Source organism: Filobasidium floriforme (genome assembly GCF_021052385.1).
Source record: "Filobasidium floriforme strain CBS 6241 chromosome Unknown HD553scaffold_13, whole genome shotgun sequence".
NCBI classification, from domain to species: Eukaryota; Fungi; Basidiomycota; class Tremellomycetes; order Filobasidiales; family Filobasidiaceae; genus Filobasidium; species Filobasidium floriforme.
In genome coordinates this window covers 86,661-111,315 of record NW_025763634.1, presented here as the reverse complement: position 1 = coordinate 111,315, position 24,655 = coordinate 86,661, and the positions used below count along the sequence as shown (strand labels likewise).

The 24,655-nt window shown below is 52.9% G+C and overlaps 8 protein-coding genes across 8 annotated transcripts; 3 read left to right on the top strand and 5 right to left on the bottom strand.

Moving 5' to 3' along the window:
* Positions 1–651: 651 nt before the first annotated feature.
* HD553DRAFT_312554 (uncharacterized protein) lies at positions 652–2,941 on the bottom strand. Its single transcript, XM_046180111.1, has 8 exons — positions 2,689–2,941; positions 2,086–2,495; positions 1,890–1,988; positions 1,700–1,768; positions 1,519–1,611; positions 1,347–1,440; positions 1,132–1,269; positions 652–1,048 (listed from the first exon to the last, which is right to left on the bottom strand). Exons 1-8 carry the CDS (start codon positions 2,821–2,823, stop codon positions 848–850), a joined length of 1,239 nt encoding a protein of 412 aa, XP_046035901.1. The 5' UTR covers positions 2,824–2,941; the 3' UTR covers positions 652–847.
* On the top strand, positions 2,942–6,055 carry HD553DRAFT_312550 (major facilitator superfamily domain-containing protein). The gene is made up of 7 exons (XM_046180110.1): positions 2,942–3,383; positions 3,502–3,624; positions 3,778–3,955; positions 4,048–5,394; positions 5,476–5,539; positions 5,620–5,652; positions 5,726–6,055. The coding sequence occupies exons 1-7, from the start codon at positions 3,119–3,121 to the stop codon at positions 5,930–5,932; spliced, it is 2,217 nt and encodes a 738-aa protein (XP_046035900.1). The 5' UTR covers positions 2,942–3,118; the 3' UTR covers positions 5,933–6,055.
* A 2,951-nt stretch (positions 6,056–9,006) lies between these two features.
* On the bottom strand, positions 9,007–10,669 carry HD553DRAFT_296866 (putative endoplasmic reticulum protein; the record flags this gene model as incomplete). Its single annotated transcript, XM_046178526.1, has 5 exons — positions 10,534–10,669; positions 10,361–10,440; positions 9,877–10,270; positions 9,445–9,785; positions 9,007–9,360 (listed from the first exon to the last, which is right to left on the bottom strand). The coding sequence occupies exons 1-5, from the start codon at positions 10,601–10,603 to the stop codon at positions 9,007–9,009; spliced, it is 1,239 nt and encodes a 412-aa protein (XP_046035899.1). The 5' UTR covers positions 10,604–10,669.
* Positions 10,670–10,786: 117 nt separating this feature from the next.
* On the bottom strand, positions 10,787–13,057 carry HD553DRAFT_312546 (GPI mannosyltransferase 2). The gene is made up of 5 exons (XM_046180109.1): positions 12,919–13,057; positions 12,398–12,843; positions 11,886–12,321; positions 11,527–11,777; positions 10,787–11,426 (listed from the first exon to the last, which is right to left on the bottom strand). The coding sequence occupies exons 1-5, from the start codon at positions 12,937–12,939 to the stop codon at positions 10,859–10,861; spliced, it is 1,722 nt and encodes a 573-aa protein (XP_046035898.1). The 5' UTR covers positions 12,940–13,057; the 3' UTR covers positions 10,787–10,858.
* A 197-nt stretch (positions 13,058–13,254) lies between these two features.
* On the top strand, positions 13,255–15,036 carry HD553DRAFT_312544 (uncharacterized protein). Its single transcript, XM_046180108.1, has 8 exons — positions 13,255–13,526; positions 13,592–13,609; positions 13,675–13,919; positions 13,977–14,223; positions 14,325–14,425; positions 14,492–14,517; positions 14,610–14,699; positions 14,778–15,036. Exons 3-7 carry the CDS (start codon positions 13,684–13,686, stop codon positions 14,669–14,671), a joined length of 672 nt encoding a protein of 223 aa, XP_046035897.1. The 5' UTR covers positions 13,255–13,526; positions 13,592–13,609; positions 13,675–13,683; the 3' UTR covers positions 14,672–14,699; positions 14,778–15,036.
* On the bottom strand, positions 15,037–19,032 carry HD553DRAFT_312540 (uncharacterized protein). Its single transcript, XM_046180107.1, has 12 exons — positions 18,580–19,032; positions 18,344–18,457; positions 18,047–18,282; positions 17,762–17,979; positions 17,479–17,661; positions 17,046–17,401; positions 16,787–16,989; positions 16,621–16,704; positions 16,298–16,555; positions 16,085–16,244; positions 15,474–16,019; positions 15,037–15,408 (listed from the first exon to the last, which is right to left on the bottom strand). The coding sequence occupies exons 1-12, from the start codon at positions 18,751–18,753 to the stop codon at positions 15,148–15,150; spliced, it is 2,793 nt and encodes a 930-aa protein (XP_046035896.1). The 5' UTR covers positions 18,754–19,032; the 3' UTR covers positions 15,037–15,147.
* Positions 19,033–19,743: 711 nt separating this feature from the next.
* HD553DRAFT_45500 (Clavaminate synthase-like protein) lies at positions 19,744–21,827 on the top strand. Its single transcript, XM_046184240.1, has 10 exons — positions 19,744–20,150; positions 20,231–20,345; positions 20,442–20,478; positions 20,583–20,601; positions 20,688–20,757; positions 20,830–20,901; positions 20,992–21,050; positions 21,133–21,309; positions 21,391–21,531; positions 21,601–21,827. The coding sequence occupies exons 1-10, from the start codon at positions 20,030–20,032 to the stop codon at positions 21,816–21,818; spliced, it is 1,029 nt and encodes a 342-aa protein (XP_046035895.1). The 5' UTR covers positions 19,744–20,029; the 3' UTR covers positions 21,819–21,827.
* A 59-nt stretch (positions 21,828–21,886) lies between these two features.
* On the bottom strand, positions 21,887–23,353 carry HD553DRAFT_272976 (P-loop containing nucleoside triphosphate hydrolase protein; the record flags this gene model as incomplete). Its single annotated transcript, XM_046177796.1, has 5 exons — positions 21,887–22,272; positions 22,338–22,615; positions 22,682–22,742; positions 22,808–23,095; positions 23,167–23,353. The coding sequence occupies 5 exons, from the start codon at positions 23,351–23,353 to the stop codon at positions 21,887–21,889; spliced, it is 1,200 nt and encodes a 399-aa protein (XP_046035894.1).
* Positions 23,354–24,655: the final 1,302 nt, after the last annotated feature.

The window sequence follows — 24,655 nt, the reverse complement described above, 5'->3', positions numbered from 1 at the left end:
CGTTCAGGCGTCGCAAGCGCGCAAGAGGATGTTGTCTGATCACAGAAACACAGATCCCGACACCCTCCCCGCCTGGCGCCTGGGTCGTATATCGTATACACACACTCTCTCTCTCCCCCAACCGGAAATATAAATATCGGTTCAATCTGGTCTCGACTCTGCGACTCTTCTACTCTACACCCTTCTTCTCTATCACCCGTCTTCATCTTGAACTTTACCGACTTGAACATGAAACAAAAACATACCCCCCATCAAACAAATGACAAAACATGTTTGCCTTCAACACTTCATTCCTCGACACCCTCTTTTTTGAATTGGGTCTTCTTACTCTTGTTTTACATCCGAAAGTCACACCTGATCGTAGTATCCGAATCAGCTCGATTAGCTCAGGCGTCTCTTTGGATGCAACCAGTGCCGAGTCAGTAGCTTTTCCTTCGAGGGATACTGGCCTGAGGCCCAAAACTTCTCTTTTATCGGAATGAGACCACAGAATTGGGCATAAGGCATGAGTCCGCCCGTTGTGTCGAGCGCATATTTCCGATTAAGGGGGCTGCGCCAGAGGTCAAGTCGATTGGCTCCATGATTGCGGTACTTCCTGGGTCCAAAGCCCTTCGAGAGAATCAACGCGTCCGACAATCGACAGGAACTTTGGTTTGATATAAGTGGCAATGTCAAATTCGAGGTATATATCGAGATGTCATACGCTTTCACGGCAAGCAACAAACCAAACAAAATCTTCGGCTAAGAAGGTAAAACTAGAGACCGAGAGATGCCAAACTCCCATGACGTTACAACAAACCATCCGTCCTTCTATCGTCATCACAAAAAGCAAGAAAATATCGCTCGATCATGTGACCACCTTGGGCACTTCGAACAGGACGAAATCGTAATACTCTTGCTCCATCACCGCACCCCACTCGCCAGCGACCTCGTCGTTGTTGCCACCCGTTCCCGACGCCTTTTTCCCGGTCCCGCGTTCTTTTGATGCGAGGAATTGGAAGTAGGACGAGAGCGATTTCAGGGTCTTCAACGAGGTCTTCGAATCGGGCTGCCGGGGCGTCAAGGCGGCGCATCAATTGGTCAGCTATCGTGACGAGCTGAAGAAGAGATCCACCCCATGCTGTGACTCACCTGTAACACGATGGCGGAATAGTCTGCCGGTAGACCGTACCGCAATACGCTCTCGACGTACAGCCGGACGACCTTCAAGTGTACGAGCAGCTGGTACGCCTCGGAAAAGTTGGTCCTCGACAGTCGCAGGAGGTCGGTCTGTGCGGAGGCGATAGAGACGTTCACGTCAAATCAGCCCGAGCCGTAAATTGGCACGACGTGAGGAATGAACCCACCCAAAGTTCCTTCTCCTCCGCCGACGCCTCTTCCATCTCTTGCTGTTGACGCTGTTCAGCCTCGTCATCAAACGCAAACTCTCTCGCCAAGAACCTAAGTATCCCGCAAAAAACAACGAATCAGCCGGCGCACAGACGAACACAGATGACAAGATCTCCACCGGGGACCCACTTGTGTTCACGGCACTTGTGCAGGTATTCGTCCTTGACCTTTTTAAAGACGGTCACGTTGAAGAGGGTGTACTCGTCGTCCTTGGTGATCTCCCTACAACGTCAAAAGAACGGGTGGTCAGGCAATTGAGTTGAAGAACGCTCCGGCTCATGGGCGACAAGAGTGGGTCCAAGATACGTACGAGCTACTCCTAGGTACGACCATCGTAGTAAGCCTTTCATACTTTTCCTTCCAATCCCGTACGAGGTTGCTACAAAAAAACAATCGCCGTGCAAGTGCAAATCCAACGTGAGTGATCAGCACATAGGCATAGATCGATACCTCAAAGGGAGAGAGGGAGATTTTTGATACGGGAAGGCCGAGCGACGTACTTGGGCACGGCGACGAGCAGAGTCTCGAGGTATTCACTATCGACGACGACGTCTTCCTTGGAAACTATCCCGACGAGGGATTTCGTCGACAAGTTTCCCCTGCGATTCGAGGTTTCGAGGTTGGCAAAAAGGTTCATTCAGCCGGTAAACCTCAAGCTCACGGAATCCCCCGTACTGCGCGGAACTCGGGGCTTACATCTTCTTCCTCTGCATCCCCGCCAAACTCCCCTTGGCCAGATTATACCCCTGGACCTTTTGCTTCTGGATCGAATCTATACTGTTCATCTCCTTGACGAGCGCCTCGACGACATCGATCACTTTCCCATCCTGGCCCCACCTCGCGGCGTCCCAGGTCCACCCTTGACGAGCTCCGGAGTGCGGGATGAGGTATTGAGTCGGGGGGAGGTCGTTGATACGGGCGTAGGATTCTAGTTTGTCCTTGTCGGATTGAGATTGGGATTGGGATGCGGATTGGGATTGGGATTGGGCGGAACCGGCTGCGAGGGATTTGATGGTATCGAGTAGCTTGGCGACGACCGAGGTGAAGTAGGCGTCGTGTTTAGGTAAAGCGTCGCTGAGTGTCAAGAGGGAGGAGAGTGTCCCGGCCTGCCATCCAAGAATCAGGGTGAATAGGTACAGGTCGTGTTCCAGCGTGAAGCAAGAGAGAGAGAGGAGAGGAGGGAGAAAGGGGGCGTGACAAGATATAATCGATCGTGAATTATAGGAACATTGTATCAGCCAACCGATCGTCCGGTAATCCCATCACCAGGTCATCTCTCCCATTCAGTTCGCTGCTCACCTTGAGACTGGGCAACTCGAGCCCCCCGATGAGGGTGTTATCGGTAACGACCGTCTTTATGGACCGAAAGAGGTCGTTGTCGTCGCCGTTCTTGAGTGGGGCTGATACGAGCCAGTAGGCGGCGTCGGATGGCATCTTGCGGGTGGGGGCGGTGTTGTAGTGAGGTAGAGGTTTTGGCTAGCTTTCTGGTTGATGATGGTTGTGGAGTCTGGTTTGTGTCGTCGTTGTACGAGAACATGATCAGGATCATCAGATCCATCATCATCGTCGTCATCAGTCGAAGAGGTCGCAACTTGAAGACATGAGCCGAGACTCTTCGTCGACCAATCCCATCGACTAGAGGTTGTTGACATCCCCCTATGTCGTCGTACATCTCATAGTCTGCCGACACTCTGCACACAGGCAACATCAGAGGACTGGCTATGCCACGATGGCGAGCGACTCGAACATAGACAGGGCTATCCGCCAACTACCGCCCCCATCCAGCTCGTCCTCCTCGTCCCCTTCGCCGGTGACATCAGCATCACCAACTCGTCGTCAAGGCTCATCGTCCCGTGACGTCCTGCCTAGCCATCATCGACCAGGACAACTCCACGTACACGGACGGACCCGATCCATCTCCATCTCTTCGAGAGCGTCCGGGTTCAGTCAGGAAGAACTCGTCAGGCCGACGTTGACTTTTGCGGACGATCGAGGTGAGCTCACGGGACCATCCCTGGATATCTCGCTCGTGTCCGCGGGCGAGCATAATATGCTAACAACGGCATTATCGCCTTGTTCTTACATCACATTACGATACATATCGAGGGTTAGACTCCCTCATGGCACTCCCCCCACCCTCAAGAATCGCACCGAACCGATCCGTATGGAAGAGGATCACGCACGTCCACCATTACCCGGCTTCCGTCACTTTGCCGTTGACTTGCCTATCCATCGGTCAGCTCCGACGTGTCCTCAGTGTACCTCGAGATTGGTGAAGATCCAGCTGATTTCATTTTCTTTACAACTCTCTGTTTCATCATCTTGAATCGATTATATGAAACATGTCACGGTAACAACAACGACACCAACAATTTTCTCCCTGACCAGCTCTCAACGCATTAACGGCAAACGGACCGTACGTATGGCCGACCTACGGACCGATCGTCATCGAGCGTCTCGGACTCTCCGTCACCCAAGGGTCGACGATCGCGTTAGGAGGCGTGTTGGGGACTTATTTGGGAGCGGCGCCTTTGGGGAGGTTTTCTGATAAGAAGGGGCCTAGGGCGTGAGTCTCAGCGTTTGAAAAGGTGTACAGTACAGTGTGGGAAGGAGAGGAGTGCTAATGATGATGGTTATTGCGGGGAGGTCGCCTTACAGGGCGTCGCTTTTATCCGCCGTATTGTCGTTTGTGGGGTATCAATCGTTCGCCCTGATCTTGACTTACAAGGACCGGTTCGAGGTCGCATTCGATGACCGGGATCCGGATCCCTACTCGGACCCATACTTGGGCTCGGACAACACGTCAGGCGGTTCATCCCCACTCCCGTTCCTCCTAGCGCTCTCCTACTTTTGCCTGGGAGGAGCTGCCATCGGAGCCTACTTTTCCAGCTTGACCACCGCCGCCCTCCAATTTCCTCGATACCCCACCCTGGCGCTCAGTTTGCCGCTGAGTTGTTACGGACTGAGCAGCTTGACACTGAGCAGTATCGCCCGGTCGAGGTTCTTCTTGGACCGTTCGAGTCAACTCGATCCGATCCGGTTGACAAGGTTTTTGGGGGTGCTCGTTCCGTGCATCAACGTGTTTGCGGCGATCTGGTTGTTCGTCTCGTCAGCGGCTGTGGAGACGTACCCGGACGACCCGACGCAGGTCCAGGATACCGAGGCTGAGAGGGAGCCGTTGTTGAGTCCGGCAGATGATGACTTTGATGAAGACGCCGGCGAGGTCGCGTTTGCGGATTCCACCTCGGGGGGTCCTGGTCCTGACCTTTCGGCCTCGCTGCACCGCGAGCTAGAGGACCACGGCCGACGTCGCGCTCAACAACACCTCTCCGTAGGCAGACTGTCCGCTCCGAACCCCCGTGTGGCGTCGATCGCTTCGTCCGTCAAGATCGTCGATCCGAACGAACACACGCCTTTGCTCATCGGTGGGCCCGAAGCGCTGTACGCCTCGGTCGTCGAGGAGACGGCTTCCGTCAGAGCGAGGTTGGCTAGTCGACCGCCGACGTTGCGTGGTGGAGTAACAGAAGCGGATAATGTGAACGTCGACCTCGAGGCCAAGTCGATCCCCGAAGGACAGGTCGATTGGGATTTCAAGAGCCTCGGGATGGACCGCGGGTTGTGGGCGTTTGGGACGGTCATGCTCCTCGGGATGGGTCCGGCCGAGATGGTCTTGTCCAACATTGGCTCGATCGCCAACTCATTGTCCACGGATCATGACGATGCCGATAATTCCCTCGCGTTGAGGTCTCACCTCGTCCTCTTGCTCTCGGTCTCCTCGACGGTGGCGAGGCTCGTCACGGGCGTACTTGTGGATTACCTCTCGCCCGTCTCGCCCCAGCCCGGGAGCCGACGTCGGACGATCGATCGGTCGGTCTTGGCCGCAGGGTGTCTCGTCGTTCTCTCCGGAGCGTTACTCTGGGGCGCATTGGGAGTCCGGTCTGTCAAGGGGTTGGATCTGCTCAGTATTGGGGTAGGGGGGATGTATGGGGCGGTGTTTACCATCACGTGAGTTTTTGCAGGCTTCGTGATTCGTCCCAGAGTCTGGAATGTTATGGAAGCGCTGGACCGTTTGATTGTTTGTAACAGGCCGGCGGTCACGTCGAGACACTTTGGACCGGGTCATTTTGGGTTGGCTTGGGGTATGGTCTCGGTGAGTTGTCGATGTTTGTCCACCCCTACTTGCATGATATTTGAAGCTGATGCTGATTTTGTTGTGCGCTTGCGAAATAGTACTTTGTCGCTGCGGGAGCCATCTTTTTCTCCGTAAGTCCAATGTTTTCAAGATGAATCAGCCGCGATCCACCTCGAGCTGACAACCCGACCTCGAACCTCGCAGTACTTTTACGCCTTCATCTCCGAATACCAAGGCGGCCATCAGTCCCGACATCGCACGCCTGGCGCTGGCACGGGAGAGGACGATGACGACGGTCGACCGCGGTGTCAGGGGACGACGTGCTTCGAGTTGACCTTCTGGGTATCGACGGTCTCGTGCTTGTTGGCGGCGGTCGGGATGGTCTGGTTGGGAAGACGATGGAAGTTGTAGCGGCGCGGGGGGTTATGGACAGAGTGTAGGGAGGTGAGTTTCTCTTGGTTGGGATTGGTTGTACCATTAGCACATTGTTAGCATCGTTGCATCGCATATCGACATGAATCTTCGTTTTGTAAATCTCACTGTGCCCTTCTTGCCGGATGGAGCGCCGGGCTCTACTACGTGCCGAACGTACTCGTAGATTTGACTGTCCATAGTCTTGAAGCTATGTTAGGCATAGGTGGTGAAGATGGTCAAGACAACCGAGAGCGGTTGCAGAGACAAGGCCCAAGCTTCGTCAAGCGTGAGACACTGTCCTGCGTCGATCTTGCAGACATTTTTCATGACCGCAAAATAAGGGGCCGGGATGTTCTCCAATACAGCAATTGTCTTCCAGTGTTTGGCTCTTATCGCTTGGTAAATGTCAGATTCAAGTGTCTCAGTAGAGTTGGTCTGACAGGTTTGTATGGTCACGCAATCCCAGCAGATCCACCTCTGGTTTATGTCGGCTTCTCTTGGATCCTAGTGCATATCCCCTGCAGAGATCTCGCGATGGAGCAGAGGCATATTGTCTCTGCGGGTCTCGGATTGTTGTTGAGCTTGGTGATTATTGGTGGCAGTACTGTAAGTCTTGAGCAGTGAGCAGTTGCGGTCAGGGGTTATCGGTTCATTGTCGAACATGCCCGGTGGTGGAGCATGTCCAGAGGCATATGTAGAGGTTAACGGCGTTCATGATCCTCTTGCGGCATGCGAGTAATTGCTTGCTCCTTTGTAACTGCCAGGCACGGCTGCCAACAGATATCATGGCTGAATCTGCCAGACCCGCTCCTCCTACATATGATGACCTGGCGAAAAATATGGCTCGCAGCAAGAGGTCCAACTCGAGCCGAGTTCAATCAGCTCAACACCACCCTCACTCGGCTAGCCCACTTGATCAAAGACCTGGCGACAAAGGCAAGTCGCAACTTGACGGCTTTCTCTGTTATTGAGACCATCTCTGATGGGTCAGACCTAAACAGGATGACCTTGAAGAGCTGGCTACAAAGGCCAGTGTCGAAGCGAATGTCAAGGTGAGCCGTGGAGTGACTTTGTCATGTAAGGGGCCCAATCCTGACCTTGAGGCCTGACCTGACCCGTAAATCAGATGCGGGAGAATGTGTCAGAAACACTCGTCGACTGTCATCACGAAATTGAAGCTGCACCTGCATCGGCGCTCGATCCGCATAGACCACTTCACTGCAATGTTGTCCACACTCAGTTCCAACAGATCATATACTTTCCTAAGAAACGTACAGGAAGGATATACAGATCAGTGTGGTCGCACTTCCAAGAGTGAAAATCCGGAAACTCGCGGAATGCGCTTACAGCGGTTGCGCTGGGAAAGCCGCACCTTACGCCACCAATGGCGTTACGACTGAAATATCAACTTTGATATCAACAGCTCCATTTCCAAGCGATCATAGAGGCTCCAGTCTGTGGTCGCAAACATGCCCGTCGATTTAGGAGTTACTGATGAGGCCTTTTCGGGTTCCACAACGCTGCGTCCCGTAACTCAAACAAGCCTGCCGAGCCCGGCACTCTGGCTTCTGGAACAGGCAGATCAGGTGATCATGCTGTTGCGATCCTTTGATTATCGATATCGTTAGTATCTTGAGCGTCCTCCAGCTCCCTCAAGCTCCCTCGAGCCCTCTCCAGCTCCCTCTATCTCATTCTACCACTTCAACCTTCTCAGCATATTTTCCTTTGATGATTACCTCCTTCCGTTTCGATGCACAATGACAGTAAGCAGATCATTATATATGGGGCAGGCGTGTCGTTCTGTTTCTCAATCGAGGACCAGGGGAGATATATCAGTATACACAACCGGTCATCCCCGTTCAACAGATCTCACAACCTCAGCTCACACTCTTCCTCAATGCCGTCGCCGCCAGCATCCACCAACCAACCTGCTCAAACGTTCGAGACAGACGGAACTAGACCAGATTCGACCGCTGGGAAGGAACCCAGCAACAGTGTCCACACAGGTTCCGCAGGTGGTTCCTCCCAGCATACTCAGCCTAAGTATGACAATGCAAGGGTTGCGCGCATGTGGAAGGCGCTCTCGCGCAAGCCGATGTCTTTACAAGAAGCTGGACGTATCCTGGGCATGGGCTGCGGAGACTACTGGAAAAAGCATAGTGACTTTGAGTTCCAAGTGGAGGAGACTCCCGCCGGCAAGCGTTAGGGAATCTTCAGAGAGGTCAACAACAAGTTTGAGTCATGTATCGATTGGCAGGAAAATTGGGACGAGATCATAGAGGAGCTGTGGGACGAGCAGTATGACTTCTGGTCGTCGCAGATGCGTCCAGGTAGAGGCCGGAACGAAATGCTCGCGAAAATTGTCTATGCGGTGCGTTACGTGCAAGTCCTGAGAGACCAGGTAAGGGCCGAGAAAAATGGTCCGCAGGGATGAGCAAGACCTTAGATCGGGACCGGCGTCTGCCACAGCCGTCGCGAGACTGAGGCCAGGGATGGATAGGATTCTACATGGTGGTGATTTGTACTTTGTTTGACAGTCATGATGATCGGTAGAATGGTAACGATGGGAGTTGTTCAAATAGTCGTTTCCGTGGCGGAACTGTCAATTCAACGTTCGATCTGACATATACGAGATGAGCTTGAGGTAGCAGCCCTGTATTGGCAACAAACTCTCGGAACAAGCCACGAAACGACTGGATTCTGACCTCGGCAAGCGGAATCGTCCCTGACCTCGACTTCGTTAGCAAAAAATAGGGATCTGAACCGCATGTTTCTGGTGCGACTCAGTTACGCCGACCGAGGACACAAATCACATCCCGCTAAAAACACATGTAATGCCATGCTCATTTCCAATTTGATACATATTAAGTTCGATCAAGCAGAGACCCTCTCACTCTCGTCGCCCGCTTGCCTGGTAGATATATTATTATGCACCTTTTGCTCTGCTCAGTATCGGTACCTTCGATCTTCTTCATCTTCATCTTCATCTTCATCTCCGTAGACAAGAGGCTCTTTCGGACATTTGTATGCGCGATCGTCCCGTATTTCCGGAGATGATGTATCGTCGATCATCAATCGTCCTTCCTCCCAGCTCTTCTCGCCGTCAACCCCGCCCCACTAGGATTACTACCCGCCATCATCATAACAGGACCGGGTGACACGGACCGACCTGTGGACATCGATCCGGGCTCTTCGCTCATATACGTCGTCGTCATCCCATTCCCATTCGAGTTCCCAATCCCATTGGCGTTCACATTCGAGTTCCCGTAATGTGATGAATGTGATGCCAAAGAAGCCGAATGATCCGGACTGAGCGACATCGAAACCCCTCCTGGACTGACGCTCCGTCGAGGCATCACGCTGCTCCCCGTAGACCCGCTCACGTTCACCTCGCTAGCCGTCCGTCGAGGAGGAGGCGCGTTCATCTTCAATGGCGAGAGCATAGCTCGGTTAGAGACCGAGTTCTGAAACCCGGACTGCGGGGATAAAGATGAAGACGACCCTCCAACACCTCCTCCTCCGGGGGTTAATGTCGATGTGTTCGATGATCCTCCTAGGCCGAGAGAGTCCGGTACAGCGCCCCAGGGTGAATACCCTTGAGGTTGGATGATCGGGGAAGGCATTGGAGAGCCCCGGATAGGTGTTCGAGGAGCGATGATACCCTCGTCGTTACGTTTGGTCCTGGTCCCGATCCTGGGTAAGAGGGAGAGTAAGGGGGCCAGGATGGACTTGACTAGGGATGTTCGGGGGACGGTGTATGTGAACGATTTGGAGGTGGGATGGGGGAATTCTTTGGGGGTTCCGAGGTCGAGTTGGCCAGGTATGGAGGAGGGCGTGCCGGGGATCGTATCTGCGAGCAGGTCATCACGTCACATTCGCCAACGAATCAGCTTCTTCTGGAACATCGACATAGGACAGACAATGAGATTTTCTGGACTCACCTTGCGAGGGCAAGACATTATCATTCGCGCTCAAGCTCAAGAACAAGAACAACGGCACCAACCAAACACAGATCGCGAAAAAGGCCGCCACGTCCATAAAACTAGGCGCATCCTCCGACCCTTTCGTCGTTGTAGCCTTGGCTCCGTACCTATACCTAGGCTGTCTCTTGGCTTTCGCCTCTTGTGCTTTTTCCGCGAAATGGAAGAACCAGAGGAAGTGGTCTGCGACGACCATCACGCAGGACAAGAGGAACCGCGGGGAGGTTAGGGAGATGAAGGGCCATTGGGGGGTGAAGTTTGTTAGGTAGACGGCGTGGGCGGCGAGGGAGAAGGCGATGAGGGTGAAGGGGAGGTGGTCGAAGATGAATAGGAGGACATGGACTGCCATGATGCCCTGCAGGATGCGAGGCCAACAAGAAGAAAGTAGAGTTGAGACTGTGTTCGCGGTTCGGGCTGGGTCCACCTCTTTCTGATTCAGACTCACGTAGACCGTCCGCATCCCAATCGCTTTCGCCGTCTTCGAGTGTTCTTCTATCAGCTCGGCCAGCCATAACAGACCGCTCGCTGTACATATCGTATGTCACAGTCGAATAGCTTTTCAGTATCACTGTTACCTGGGTTTGTTCAGGTTGTTCAGATGACGCTCGATTGACTCACCTAGTGATAGCGTGACGAACAGGAAAGCGACCACGCTACCGACGTAGGATAGCAGGTGGAGGAGAGTCATATTGCTAGCTTGAACCGCTCTTCGGAGCGATGTTGTTGTCGAGTGATCGGGCAGGATGAAGAGGTTGTAAAGGTCTGTATGATGTTGTAAAGTGTCAAAGTGATCTGGTCTATCGAGGAGGTCCCGGGCCAAATGACGCGTCAACGAGAGACGAGAGACGAGTAGCAAGGGTAGAGTCACGTGATCAAAGAGTAACTATCTGTCCATTCATCTATCAATCCATCTATGCATCGAATCTGCTAGACCATACAGCGGTCAAGCAGGAGGATAAAACCCCGCCCAGAGGACCAAGCTGACGGCTCCCCATGTACAGCTCCATACGATCCCTCGTCGAGCCCATCTGGCCGTCCGACCTCTTCCTCCACCTCCTCCACCTCCTCCACCTCCTCTTCTGTACTTGCGACTAGAATTTGAACTTGAACTGGAGACGAACGCCCCGACGATCCAGAACAAGACCGGATTCCCCATCGACACCCGTAACGCGATCTGGGTGTGCGAAGCGAATACCAAGATCAGGGTCGTGAGGGTGTGAATCAGGAAAAAGGGGGCGGTTTGGGGGTTCTCCCAAAGTGTCTGGCGGAGTTGCAAGTCCAAGTCCAGGTCCAGGTCTATGTCTGACTTTGATCTTGATCTCGATCTTGATGAGGCTGGGCGGGACTGTGAGGAGCTGGAGACTGTCGTGGTTGTCTTCGAGCGTGTAAATCGACGGAAGACCAACTGCCAGTACCGGTAGATCCCGTAGATGGACGCTACCAAGATCGGAACGACCAATACGAAATTAGGTAACTGCGCTGGAGTCCAATATCGTAAGAACCCGACGTCCCTATTTCGTGTTGTATTCGAATTACAAGATAATGAAAGAGCCTCAGTACGGGAAAAAGCATGCTTCCGATTCGGCCGGGGTGGGAAGAGACCGGACTGACCAATAATGCTCCTGGACGTAATTGTACGCCAAAGGTATTCTCTTTTCGCACCACGGTCGCCTCGCCAGCATCAGATTTGAATTCAGATCTGAACTTGGATTTCGCTTTCCATCTCCGTGTAGATGTCCCAACATCTGGCTGGTTGTGAAAGGCGTGCAAAACGCTCGATAGGCGTAATACTGCAACGCCGCAAAGGGCGAGCCGACCAGTATGCATTCGATCCCTGCCCAGAGAGCTAGGCGGAGCGTGGTCTGTAGATGCACAAAATCATAGTTACGAGTCGGATTGGGGTTGATCAGCTTCAATCTGATCCGATTTTCATGCTTCATACTACAAGCTGTATGCAGAAGAGAACTCACGAAAATACCCCTCCGAAGACGGTATTCATATAACCGTACTAGGAGTGGCCAGACGATGAGCACACTGTTTAGGACCCCTAAGCTTCGGGTACCGCTGGAGAGCATTAGACAGGTGATTCCTAGCGTTCGGAGGAGGAGGTGCTTGGTCCTTCGACGTGTGATGGTGGGCCCGTATCGGCCTCGCTTCAACCTCGATCTCAGATTTACACCAGAGGTGAAGGTGGGCCCATCGAGGTGCCCAAGATCCGACGAGTTCGGGGACGAGCTTGAGTTCGAGCCGGATGTGAGGAGGACCAACCGACTCCCCAGAAACGTGCACAGCGTATAAAACGGTTCGGTGTATGGGACCGAGCTGATAGCAGGAGCTGGGTGGAGGGCGTAGAGGATGGCGCAGAGGGTGGTGTAGCGGTGGTTCTTGGTGATCCGGTACGTGAGCCTGTGGTAAGGATTGGGTTAGTGATATTGTTTCGTAAGAGACCGTCAAGGGACGTACCGATCTGAGATTGACCTACTTCTGAAAGGCGACCACGTTCAGGACGCTCACGATATTGGTAACAATGACCCCTCCCAATACGACATCGTTGATCCCCAGTAATGCACCGGTTTGCGATGATCCATATTGCGTTGATGAGCCTACAGCTAGTAGGAGCCTGAGTTTCTGAACGGCCATCCCGCTCCACCGCATGACCAGCGGCCAGATGGGCATGAACGCCAGTTCTTGTTCATGTTGATACCCCCGGACGGCGATCTGGGCAAAGTAGAGGTTGTCCCATTTCACAAACGGTTCGAGAGCTTTAGCGAGCTTGTCCGAGGTGTCTGACGTTCCGGTAGGGGAGAGTGCGAGTAGGATCGATGTGGATGTGTCGAATGCACCTTGGGGAGATACTGTCAAGGGATGGACGACCAGCAGGTAGAAGAGGGACGCTGCTCTGACGATGATGGCGATGACCAGAGGGCTCTACGAAGGGGTAGAAAGTACGTCAGATCGGAGACGTCCACGGTGCACCTGAAATGTCATTCTCGTCAAACTCACCCACCTCGTCGACGGGGTCATGCTGTCAACCGAGAACGGGGCCGACCACAAGAGATCACACCGGGTCTCGAGTCCTCAGCGTACAGACTAGATACTGTGTCCTACTTATGTGCTATATTTGAGTCGTTGAATCGCTGGCTGCAGATACAAAGATTGACCGATCTATTATTGATAGCTAGCGAACCGATAGAGCGCCGAGGTCATATGCCTACGCTCGACAGGGGGTCGCTATCTGCTTCCGGTTCAACTGCTTCCGGTAGGAGGTGCTAAAACACTACTTGAACCACCTTTGAAGTCGTCGAAGCGAGATTCCTAGCTTGTGAGCGAGTGTTCGATGTGTGAGCGAGGTCTGGCAGGCATCGCTCGCCACTGATGGCCATCAATAAAAGTCGAATCATCATCAAATCGACATGTCATGATTGATATCAACATGTAGTGTTCAACACCAATCATCACATCGAGCAACCTCAACCTCGACCTCGACCGATTTTATACAAACCGCACTGGCTCTCAGGATCACACCACATCACCGATCACTGATCACTGATCACTGACTCGACCAAGGATTGTCAACACATCAAAAAGACGAGATCGATACCGTACTGGATGTGAGTATGAAACGTATGAAACGATCGATGTTTAGCGATTGATCACTTAATATCCTTGCTCGAAGTCATCTACCGAACTGGATGTGAGTATGAAACGTATGAAACGATCGATGTTTAGCGATTGATCGCTTAATATCCTTGCTCAAAGTCATCAAACATGAGCGGCCGTGCCAGCGGAAGTACAAGGAACGCTTTGGAAGAAGATGTTACCATGGTCGACGATTTTGACGTCTCGAACCGCAACGGATCTACCGCCGAGCTCGCGAATACTGCTATTGCTGCTGGAGCCAGAAGGAGGGCTGCTGATAGGGAGCAAGACGAGGCCAATAAGCGAGCGAGGAGGTCGGTGACGACCAGGAAGCAGGTTCAGGATGACGATCAGGATTACGAAGAGTAGGTCTCGTCCCGCTAGTCTCTTCCAGTTCAGGGTCGTTGACACATTCAATACAGTGATGATGCCGATGCGGAAAAGGAGAAAAAGAAAGCCGAAGCCAAGAAGAAAAAGGACGAGAAGGCAAAGACTCAGAAGAAAGCTGAACTCACCCCCGAGGAGCAGTCTGCGATCAGGTTGACGGATCTGAGGCTGCTTGGTACGGGCGGGAGCTTGAACGAATGCGAACTGAACTGGACCCAGGGTATGGTGGAGAGGGCGTTTGCCGGTGCTACGCTGAGGAACACCGAGCTCTGGATCAAAACGGTAAGGGTCGATCGAGAATGCCACTCGATTGAGAATGTCAGTGTGGGATTGAATGAAGTGCTGACTTTTCAGTGGTGACTTTTCGCACGTCCGGGTACCAGGCTGACAAACAGGTTGCCGTGCTTGAGAAGCTCTATACCCCAGAGATGACTGCTATGCGACTGCAAGAAATTGAATGCCGAAAGACAGAGGCTGCGAACAGGTGAGATGACCAGTATGCGATTGCCAAGAGATTTAGTGCTGAAAGAGAGAGGCCGCGAACGAATAGGTCAAGGTTGCTGGACATGATCGAAAGTGAGTCGAGTTGAGCTTGTAGTGATTTGTCTGCCCGGAAGTGATTTGCCTGACCGGAAGTGATTTGTCTGTCGCAATCCGTCTCATAACAGATCAATCGAAACCGAATCAGGTCGCGTTGTTGACGAAGTTGTTAACGTTGGAGAAGTCTTAGGATATATCAGACGTTGAACATGATCGGGGTGAGTGTAGTGTGATCGCCTTCAAGAGTCTCCTGACCTTCAAGAGTCTCCTGACTGATCTCAATCCGCTCATAATAGGTCAAGTCCCGTGACTCAAGTCGGGTCGAGTTATCGGGCAAGTCGTTGGAGAAGTTTTAGGGTAGTAGCCGGCACTACCTAGCACCAAGTTTTAAATCCGGGGAAACAAAAACCTACGCAGTTGTACACCGGGAGATTATCCCAGCATGTCGTCCCGCCCAGAAAGAGCATACCATTACGCACTTGTATATTGTACACCGGGACATCATCACGTCGTCCATGTCTTTGCAAATTCCATGTCGAACGGGCGATGCCGGCAGTTCTGCGATCTGCGACATGATCAAGTCCGCGAGCACGCAGATATGGGTATATGGGTATGATATAAAGCAGACATAAAAGAGCCCGGAGAAAGACATAAAATGTGATACGGCTACCACCACGAGTCAATTTGACCGACCCATCCCGCTCCCCTGCGATTGGCACTCGCTTCCAGCTTATACTCCATGGCTTCCCTATTACCGTCTTCAGCCTCGTCCTTGACAAATCGCTTCAACACCGACGTGCCGTAATCGACCTCCAAAGAGGTGTCCTCGCGAAGGTCGCGCTGCACCTGCCCACCCCTGGGTTTGTAAGCGTCGCGTCCCAGGACTTGCCTCTCGGCCCTCGTAGGCTGATAGGCAAAGTACTTCATCTGTTGATGAGGGATCGATCAGGATCACTATCCCCAGCAAGTCATCTGGACGAATGAAGGCTTACCTTGAAGAAGAGTTCATGCTCATGCGGAATTGTCTCATAATGACGCGTCGCGACGTGCTCCTCCATTTCACCGGGCTTGAGGAGCTTGCTTCCCTTTGCGCAGAATGGACATCTGACCTTCGTCTTTCCCGCTCCGTCTGCTCTTATAGCCTCGGGGTAGTTCGCTTCCAACCATCGCCAATACCTGGACCCAGGGGTGTGGAAGGCCGTCTCGACGATGTGCTTGCGGAGGGCCTTGTTGTTGTAAAGCTTTTCCCTCATTTCTTGACTGATGTTTTCCTCCTCCATGCAGCGGGGGCATGTCTCGTCCAAGATCTTTGTGGGCATGGTAGCCAGTCCTTTTAACATCATCAGCTTCTCCGGTAACACCTCGACCAACTTCGCTTCGGTGTTACGCGAGAGGGCTTTGAGCGCAGTAATCGCCACGGTGTCCGCCTTGCCATCGACACGAATATCCCCGGTCGAGGATTTCCCGGAAGTAGAGATCTTAGACGTGTTCTTTGCACCGACCTCTCCTACAAGGTTCTCGCCTGCGCTCACAGGTCCCTGATGAATGCCATTGATGTTAGCATTTCCTTCGTTGTGTGCCGACGGATAAATTCCGCCCTTACCTGGGTGTCACCATCGGCATCGGTCTCCTGCACAACCTCTCCCTCTTCCACTTCCTCTTCCTCTCCTGGGATTTCCATCTCGATGGTGATGATGGTGGGCAAGTGCCTGACCCCTTGACGTGTGCGATCTTTGATCATTTGGTCTTCATGCTGTTTCAGCCTGAACGACTAGGTTAGCAAACTTTCGCGATAGTAATCACTATCGTAACTCACTTCTTTGCCAGTCGCTCTGGAACAGGAGACGGCTTCCTGAATTTCTCGTAAATGTCCCGATGTTCTGCCCAGGTTTTCATCGTTTCCGTGTCGATAGGTGGATTCCTTTGGAGATCCGAAATCCTTGCTTTGAGAGTAGTCGCAAACGAGGCTAACTCGTGAGCTGGATCGAAGGATCGTCCATCCTTGTACATCGGCAGGGCCTTTAACGGTTTGATATCACCAGTAGCAAGCGCGTGTTTGCAAGCAGCTATGTACCTGTTGTCTCCAACAATTCAGCCTCTCGGCCAAATCATAACCGACGTTTAACAACAGATACTCACTTCCCCAAGTTGATGCACTGTGGGTCCAGTTTGATGATGTCGGATAGAGAAGCGACTTTGAACCCGGCAGAGATGTAAGGAGCACTGCATAGTGAGATCCGCGCGGTGCCAGGATACGCTGTCAGCAATTTACCAAGCTCGCCATTGCGTCCGAGTATGACTGTACCTGTAGATGCCCATTTCCAGAGCTTCTTCGCCAACTATCGCCCCAGCGAAATCTCGCGTTTCAAGCGATTGATCATAGATACGTTCCAGAGTGTCTGTGAGGGTTCCATGCCCCATCGCCCGACGGGTCTGATCACTGCCTATATATTTACAAGTCGACAACTCGGTGGCAGTGGACTTGCGGAACCCATAAGAAGTGATTCTCTGCCGAGTCAAAGATCAGTATCAAAGTTGGCCAGGAACAACACGAGCCGACCTACCTCTCCTTTGGCAACCAACCCAGCTCGAACGCATTGTTGGATCAACCGTACACGTGCCGCGTGATCGCTCAACGCAATGCTCTCGATGTTCAAGCCTGCTCGACTCTTCCGAGCAAGGAAGACCGGTTCGTCTGGATTCTTCCAAGTGAGTTTCAGGGGGGAATTTGCTTGATCCGCGGGCGATGCGAGCAAACTTTCCAGGTCGTCTATTTGACCGCTTCTATAGGCGTGCGAGAGGACGGCAACACCGAGATCGGTGAGGACTTCTCCGGTAGGTCGGTACGACATCCTCAAATTCAAGTCGTCCACAAACTGATGACCTTTGAGGTGACAAAGGGTTACAACGACGTCCCAACCTGAACAGGAAAAGAAAGGTTGATTGTTCTTGTGTAAGGGCAAGATCGCGTGCCGCATTCACAAAAAGGAAACTCACCCAGGAACGCAGTAAGTCCCTCTCCCTCTGCTCCTCCCTCTGTCTTCGAAAGACGTCTGTAGACTTCGATATCACGCCAGCGTATGTAGTTGCTTGGGTACGACCGAGTGGTGAGGAGCGAACCCGGCCGGGCCATTGTATAGTGGTAGATGAGGTAAAGGAGCTGGTCCTGACAGAGAAGGTCTGGCAAACGCACGCGAGGATGGGACATGTCAGCCAGGGTTCCACATGATAGGCTGTGGTGACCGTCTAGAATATCATCGGCTTCATCGACACAACTCACCAGGATGATCACCGTGCGCTACCATATCCTCGATCAATAACCGGATCTCATGCCTGCCGAGAAGTAGTGACTTGGCGGTTTTCCTTCTCAGGTGCCAGCGAACCTTGATCTTGACAGCCGCGTCATAGAGATCCGTTTGAAGCTTGGCCGAAGACGTCAAACGGGGAGTTGCTGAATATTTGACGAGGCAAAGGAGGTCCCATCGGATGGTCGTAAGGCTGCGGGCAGAGCAAATTCTTCAGATTTCAACCCTGCCCTATTCATGACGACTGAACCGATACGTACGAAGAGTATTTCATATACTGGAGAGTAGGGTCATAGGCGTATGTCGTGGGCAGATCTACTTGGGAATCGTTCCCGGCGGCTTCTTCATCATCAACATCATCATCGTCGTCCTGTTGTTGAACCGAGGATCGTTCGAGCTCCTCTGGCTTCTTCTTGCGGCCTGATTTAACGACCGTCGCTACCATGAAGTGGACGAGCCGTTCGACGAGCGACGGTTTTGTGTCGGTATTGAGAACCTATGAGGAAACTCGGTCAGTACGAGTCGAGGGTAGGTAGGCGAGAACGTGACGAGAATACCTTGTCGACCAGTTGAGGGTAAGCGGTGGCATGGAAATCAGTGAGATTCTTGCAGAGAGCAGCCAATCGGTCCTGTCGTTGTGGTGAAACAGGCCAGACGATGGTGTTGTTCACCTGTATTTTACGGTATCAGATTGTTGCATTATAGTCGCAATCGTGAGTAGAGAGAGTCAGCTTGTGCCAATCTGGGAAAGGAGCAACTGCCAAGAACGGAGACGAAGTCAAGTCCGACTCACCTCAGTCTGCCAGAAGCTGCGAAACCAGTTGGCAGGATCTCCTTTCGCTTGCACCACGATATCGTCATATGTCAACCGTTTCGCCTTCTTGTGTTCGATGGTGATTCCGCTGAAGTGGGAGGCACCACCATCATCTGCAAATATAGCTTCGAACTCGTCCTCGCTATCGGACATTTCGTGATCGTGAGCTCGTGATTTCGATTCGAGTGTCGTCTCCTGCACGTCTGCCACGCAGGTCCTCACGTCCTCTCGCCTCTCGGCCTCTCGAGATCTCAAATGGCAAATGGATATGACCTTGATATCGTGATGGATCTCGTTCGAAAGGAGGCCTGGGTCGCTCACGCGTCGAGCCACTTTCCGAGGGGCCCAGCCTTGTGATCTCGACGCGTGAGCGCACAGTCCCCGCACCCCCGTTGGAATTTCCGATGACGTTTTTTTGTGACCCAATTTTCTTTGGGTCACAAACAATCGTCATCGGCGACGCGCACCGGATGATTATTTTCAGCGCGCTAAAAACAACTTTAGCGCGCTGGAAATAATCATCCGGTGCAGGTGCACGTCGCCTGAATGCCGATACGTCATTTTCGTGTCGACTGTCACGTGACCGACCGACTAGTCGGCGACTAGAGGCGACTAGACGACGCGCGACTAGCCGACGCGACCAAAACACGCACCGCGGACGGAGAATCAGTCGCGACTAATCGCGCGACTAGTAGTCGGCGACTAGGTTTGCCTACACTACTAAACGCCGATACGTCATTTTCGTGTCGACTCGAAAATGACGTATCGGCTATTGCTTGCTCGGCGCAGGCCGCGCCCCCGTGGGCGCGGGAAATACTCTAACCGCGCCCGTGCGGGCGCGGAAGCTACTGGACCGCGCGGACGCGCGCGGAAGCTACTTGACAGGGCCCGCTAGCGCGGTGCCGTCCCGGCAGCCCTATCTGGGCGGCAAGCCGCCATTTTAAGATACAGGTCGTGGGTTCGATCCCCACAATGGGCTTGCCTTTTTGCTGTCTTTCACTGCATTTTAGCTTATGTATAGGTTGCTGGTCTTGCCTGCTTGTTTGTCAGTCTTTTTGGAAGGGATTTGCCGGTCAATTCGCGTTTAAAAGGTGGTGTCTTGGTGTCAAAGGATGGAATTTACTCTGATGATTGCATGATTATAGCTCTCATGGCTCAGGTACCTCTTGCCTTTAGCCTTTGGCTGGCAGGGTCCTGGCACAGGCTGTTGGTGGTGTGCATGATTCCATCTCGGTCAACCCCGAGTCGGCCGAGTCTCTCGCAACTCGCCCGGGCCGGGTAACAACGCCGACAACATCGGAATGTGGCTCGAGCCTGAACTCGATGTTATACCTCACCGGTCGTTTAGGCATATTAACTGTGCAACTGTCATCTTACTGCTTTGCCATACAAAAGCAGACTGCTACGCTCGACCTGCCCTGCATCGAACATGTCCTCCGCCGTCACGATCGACTATAACGCGCTCAAGAGCGACCCCGCATCGCTCGAAGCCGACTTCAAGGCAGCTTTCGGGAACGGCAACGATGCGCTCGGTGCCATCATCATCAAGGGTCAGTCCGAAAAATAAGACCGTCATAGAAGTGTCATGGTCGTTGATGCGGATGAAGCGGACTTTTCCTCGGTTTCATAGGATTACCAGCCGAGTTCCCGGCTCTGAGGGAACGTCTCTTACGGCTCGCCGACAAGTTTGCCAGTTTGCCGGAGGATGTCCGGGAAAAGTACGCTAGGAAGGAGCAACAGTACATGTGAGCCAGTCGGATACACACTGTCTTGTGTATCGTTATCATGTTTCTTGTGGTTATATATGGCTGACACGGCGATCTTGGCGTCTCGGTTGGTAGGTTCGGCTGGTCCCACGGCAAGGAGGTCATGAACGGCGTAAGTAAAGCTACTCTAGTCTCCACCACTTCCACGCTCAAGGAGACCTCCAGGCTGACAGCTTTTTCCATCCACTCCTGCCCATGGATTGACGATATGTATAGCGACCTGACCTCTTGAAAGGTAAACCCAATACCCGACCCTGCCAGAATCAAACCAGAAAGATAGTCTTGCTAAATCCCCCCTTTCGTACACTCTGCAACGACCAGGTTCTTATTACGCCAACCCCCTAGTAGATCGACCTGATGTGACCGAAGAACAACGGGCGGAACATCATGTGTATGTCCCGGTCTTCAAACCAAAACATACTGGATGTGCAATCGAGAACTGATCGGAGTTTTTGATGTGCAGGTATTACGGGGAAAACGTATGGCCTGAGAAGACGGAAGAGGGGTTGGAGGGGTTCGAGGTCGCTTTCAAAGAGTGAGTATGATGTGTCATATGTGAGCAGGTCAAGTGGTTATGTATGTAGCGTTGCTGATTTGATTTGCAACCGCTATCGGATGACCTTAGGTTGGGGAGGTTCATCTTCGAGGTCGGCAAGCTCGTCGCCAAGGCTTGCGAAGGTTTCGGTAAGTCTTATCCTGATCTGTTCTGTCGTCCTGGTACCATCGGACTGTCGAACTGAGAAAAGCGAAACATGGCGTGACCTAGTCTCCTCGCAAGCTTCTTCGAGAACAGCCTCGATCGCCGACCTGATCGCCAACTCGCAATGCAACAAGGCGAGACTCTTGCATTATTTCCCGCCGTCGACGAAGAACGGCGATGAGGTTGTCGCGGATGACGATGCGTGTGGGATGCATTTGGATCATAGTATCCTGACGGGGCTGTGTGAGTCATCACCTGGATGTTATGCGATGTGTGGAAAGCGACAGGGACTGATGGTAAATGGGATGCTGTGGTTGACGTTAGGCTCGGCCATGTACCTCTCACATGAAGAGGTGGGGGAACCCAAGGTCGTCCCACCTCCTGATGCCAACGCTGGTCTCTGGATCTGTCCTCGACGCAAGGGAGCCGAACCTGTCAAGGTCTCGATCCCGGCCGATTGCCTAGGTCAGTCTCGCTCACACAACCTATGAGAAGCCACACGCAAGCTGAAATAGCTGTTTCGTCCGAACACAGCCTTCCAAACAGGGGAAGCACTGCAAGTCCTTACCGAGGGAAGGCTCGCGGCCACGCCGCACTACGTCACCGCAGGTAAGGAGGGTGGTAACGTGTCAAGAGAGACGTTTGCGTTCTTCCTGCAGCCGAACGTCGACGAGGTCATCGGCAAGGACGGCGAGACGTTCGGTCAATTCACGGAACGGATCATGAAGGAGCATTACGGCGAAGAATCGTGATGACATGTCATGCGAGGTGTACGTGTCGACACGCTTCCCCAATACCTATTTCTCCTACAAAGGCATCATCAACATCCCTCGACCTCTACTGCGAGATCGTCTGCCTTGCGCTCCTCCTCGACCCGCTTGCCGTCGGCCTTTTCGACCTCGATCTTTGCCTCTTCTTCTGACTTTTCAGTCTCTTCGGGCTTTTCCAGGGCCTTGGTGACGAGCCCGATGATGGCGGCAGCAGCGAGCTTGATGGCCTCTTCCTTGACCTGCCTATCTTCGCTGTCGTCTTTTTTCTTTTCCTCTGCCTTTTCCTTGTCCTCCTTGGTCTCGTCCCCCTTTTCCTCGGCCTCCTTTTTGGCCTTTTCTTCTTCGGCCTTGGCGATTTCGGCATGTTTCTTCTCGATGTACTCGCCGATGGTACCGACGGCAGTACGGGGAGAGTTTTTGTGAACCATCAGGTGACCTGCGAGCGATGGACGAAACATCAGACACACGTATTGAGCGATGTGTGGGAAAGCCTATACTCACCTTGAACGGCGGCGGTAGACAGGAAATCTTTGGGAACCTTGGCAGAATACAGCTTGGCGAGTTCCTCGATGTACTCGTCGGTCCAGATTGACTTTTCATCCTCCTCGTCGCCAGAGTCGGTATCGGCATGAGACGAGTTTGCCTTGATGATCTCGTCGACGGGGAAGAATGCCTTGAACATGCGCTCGATCTGGTCAGAGGTGGCCTTGAAGAATTCGAAGCTGAGATCCGCTCGACCCGGCCGGATGAGAGCCTCGTCGAGCATCTCCTTCTTGTTGCTGAAAGCCGAAAAGGTGGACATAAATCAGCAGGGTTGTGAGATTGTTGAAGCATGTTACGCCTACGTGGTCATGAAGAGCAGTCGGCCGTCGCTTCCAGAGATACCGTCGATGGCGTTTAGCAATCCTGCGAATTGCGGTGTCAGCTTAGCGACTTCAATTGCGAGATCGATACAAGGAGCCCGGACTTACCAGAAAGAGTAATGTGACCACCCGAGCTTCCTCGGTCTCCTTTCTTGCGGTTCTCTTCTTCCTTTTTGACAGGCGCATCGTCCCGGTTGAGACCCTCGTTCGAAGTCTTGGGAATGGCGACGTCGACGTCTTCCATCACGACTACTCCGCCGGGAGGGATCAGCGTCATCGCTTTCAAGAGGATAGCATCGGTCAATCCCTCGGTGGCCAAGGTGATGCAGTAGACTTCGAGATCGAGGGCGCTGGCACAGGCGTGGATGAGACTGGTCTTTCCCGCCCCAGCAGCGCCTGATAGCAGGTGGACGGACAGTCGATCAACGCTCTGCAATGAAATGACGACGAACACACTCGACGCTTACCATAGAGCAAGTAACCACGTCGCCAAGGGATACCTCGGTTGGTGTACCAACTCTCAGAATCGAGAAACTCTCGCATGTCCTTGGCAACGTCCTCAGCGATGTTGTTCGAGGTGATGACACTGGCGATGGGCCGCTTGGAACGAAGCGCGACCTGGGTCCATTTGCCACCGTCTTTGGAGTCTATCATCTTGATGGGAAGCAGTTCGGCATCGTCTTCCTGGAAACCCTGCTTGCATTCCGCCAGGAAGTCTTTGTACATCTGTAGGTCGCCACCGAAGATCCTGATCAAGCGCGAATTGGCAAGAAGAAATAGATTCACATGATCGGGTTAGGTCGACCGATCAAGATCAATGACAAGCGCTGCTAGCCGGGCGCACCAAGACTCACCGGCAAGTGATCCATTGCGTCAACTCTTCCTGCCTGGCATCATCCCTGTTCTCCCTCGAAAGCCTGACCAGCCTTTTTCTCCACCAAAAGCTGATAGACTCGCCTAACTTGGGCATCGCCCTGACTTGGGGAGGTGCGCGTTTCTCCAGGATGGCACCTATCCCCAGGGGTACGTACAGACGCAGAGACATCGACGCAAGTAAAAGCCCAAGGTAGAACGAGATCAGAGTCGTGAAAGTGTATCGAACAGGTAGGCTCAATCGAGCCGATCAAATTCGGCGGTGACTTACCTTTCCCTTTACCCTTTGCGTCTCTCTTCTTAAAGTGTTGTAGCCCTGAAATGAGAGATAAGATCGATCAATCAACCATACTTCTGCGTTGGAGACATGCATGGCTTACATGGCATCGCTCGAGCCGATCCATCGATATTCGACGTCTCCGCCTCGCTAGGATATCACACAAATCCAAACCAAACCAAACCTCAGTCACCTCATCCCCTCTTAACCTCCACACATCCAACCCTCCTGTGATCAGATCTTGTTCTCTCTCTTGTGTACTCACAATCGCTTAGCATGATCGATCCATTCCGGCCTAGCGATCCAATAAGACAACAAGTAATCGTGACTAGGGTCCAGGGCGGCCGAGGTGGCCTTGACGCAAATAAGAGTTTCGAGGTAAGGGAAGAGGTATTTGGAGAGACGCCGGGTGAATTCGGCGACGAGACCGAGGGCTATTAGGCCGACGTAGTCCTAGGGGTCAAGACGTATGAGTTAGGAGCGCAGTGGAGGGGTTGAGAGGTGAGTTGTGGTAAGCACAGTAAGCGGGTAGGGAAGCTCGTATAGGAGTAGATAGCGACAAGTCAGAGTAGGAAGAGCCCGACTGACCTTGATCTTCGGGTGATTTAACAAGTGGTAAATCAACGCGAAAGGGTTCCAGGTGGCCACAAAGAGAGGAATGTCCAGCGCATTGCTCGACTCGTTGAGGGTGGCATTCAAGCTTGAGTTCAAGGTCGAGTTGAGCGCGGTCGAGTTTGGCAGCGGCGCGCCGAGGAAGGCTGCGTCCGAGTATGTCATAAATGAGGACAGAGGAAGGTTCAAGTACG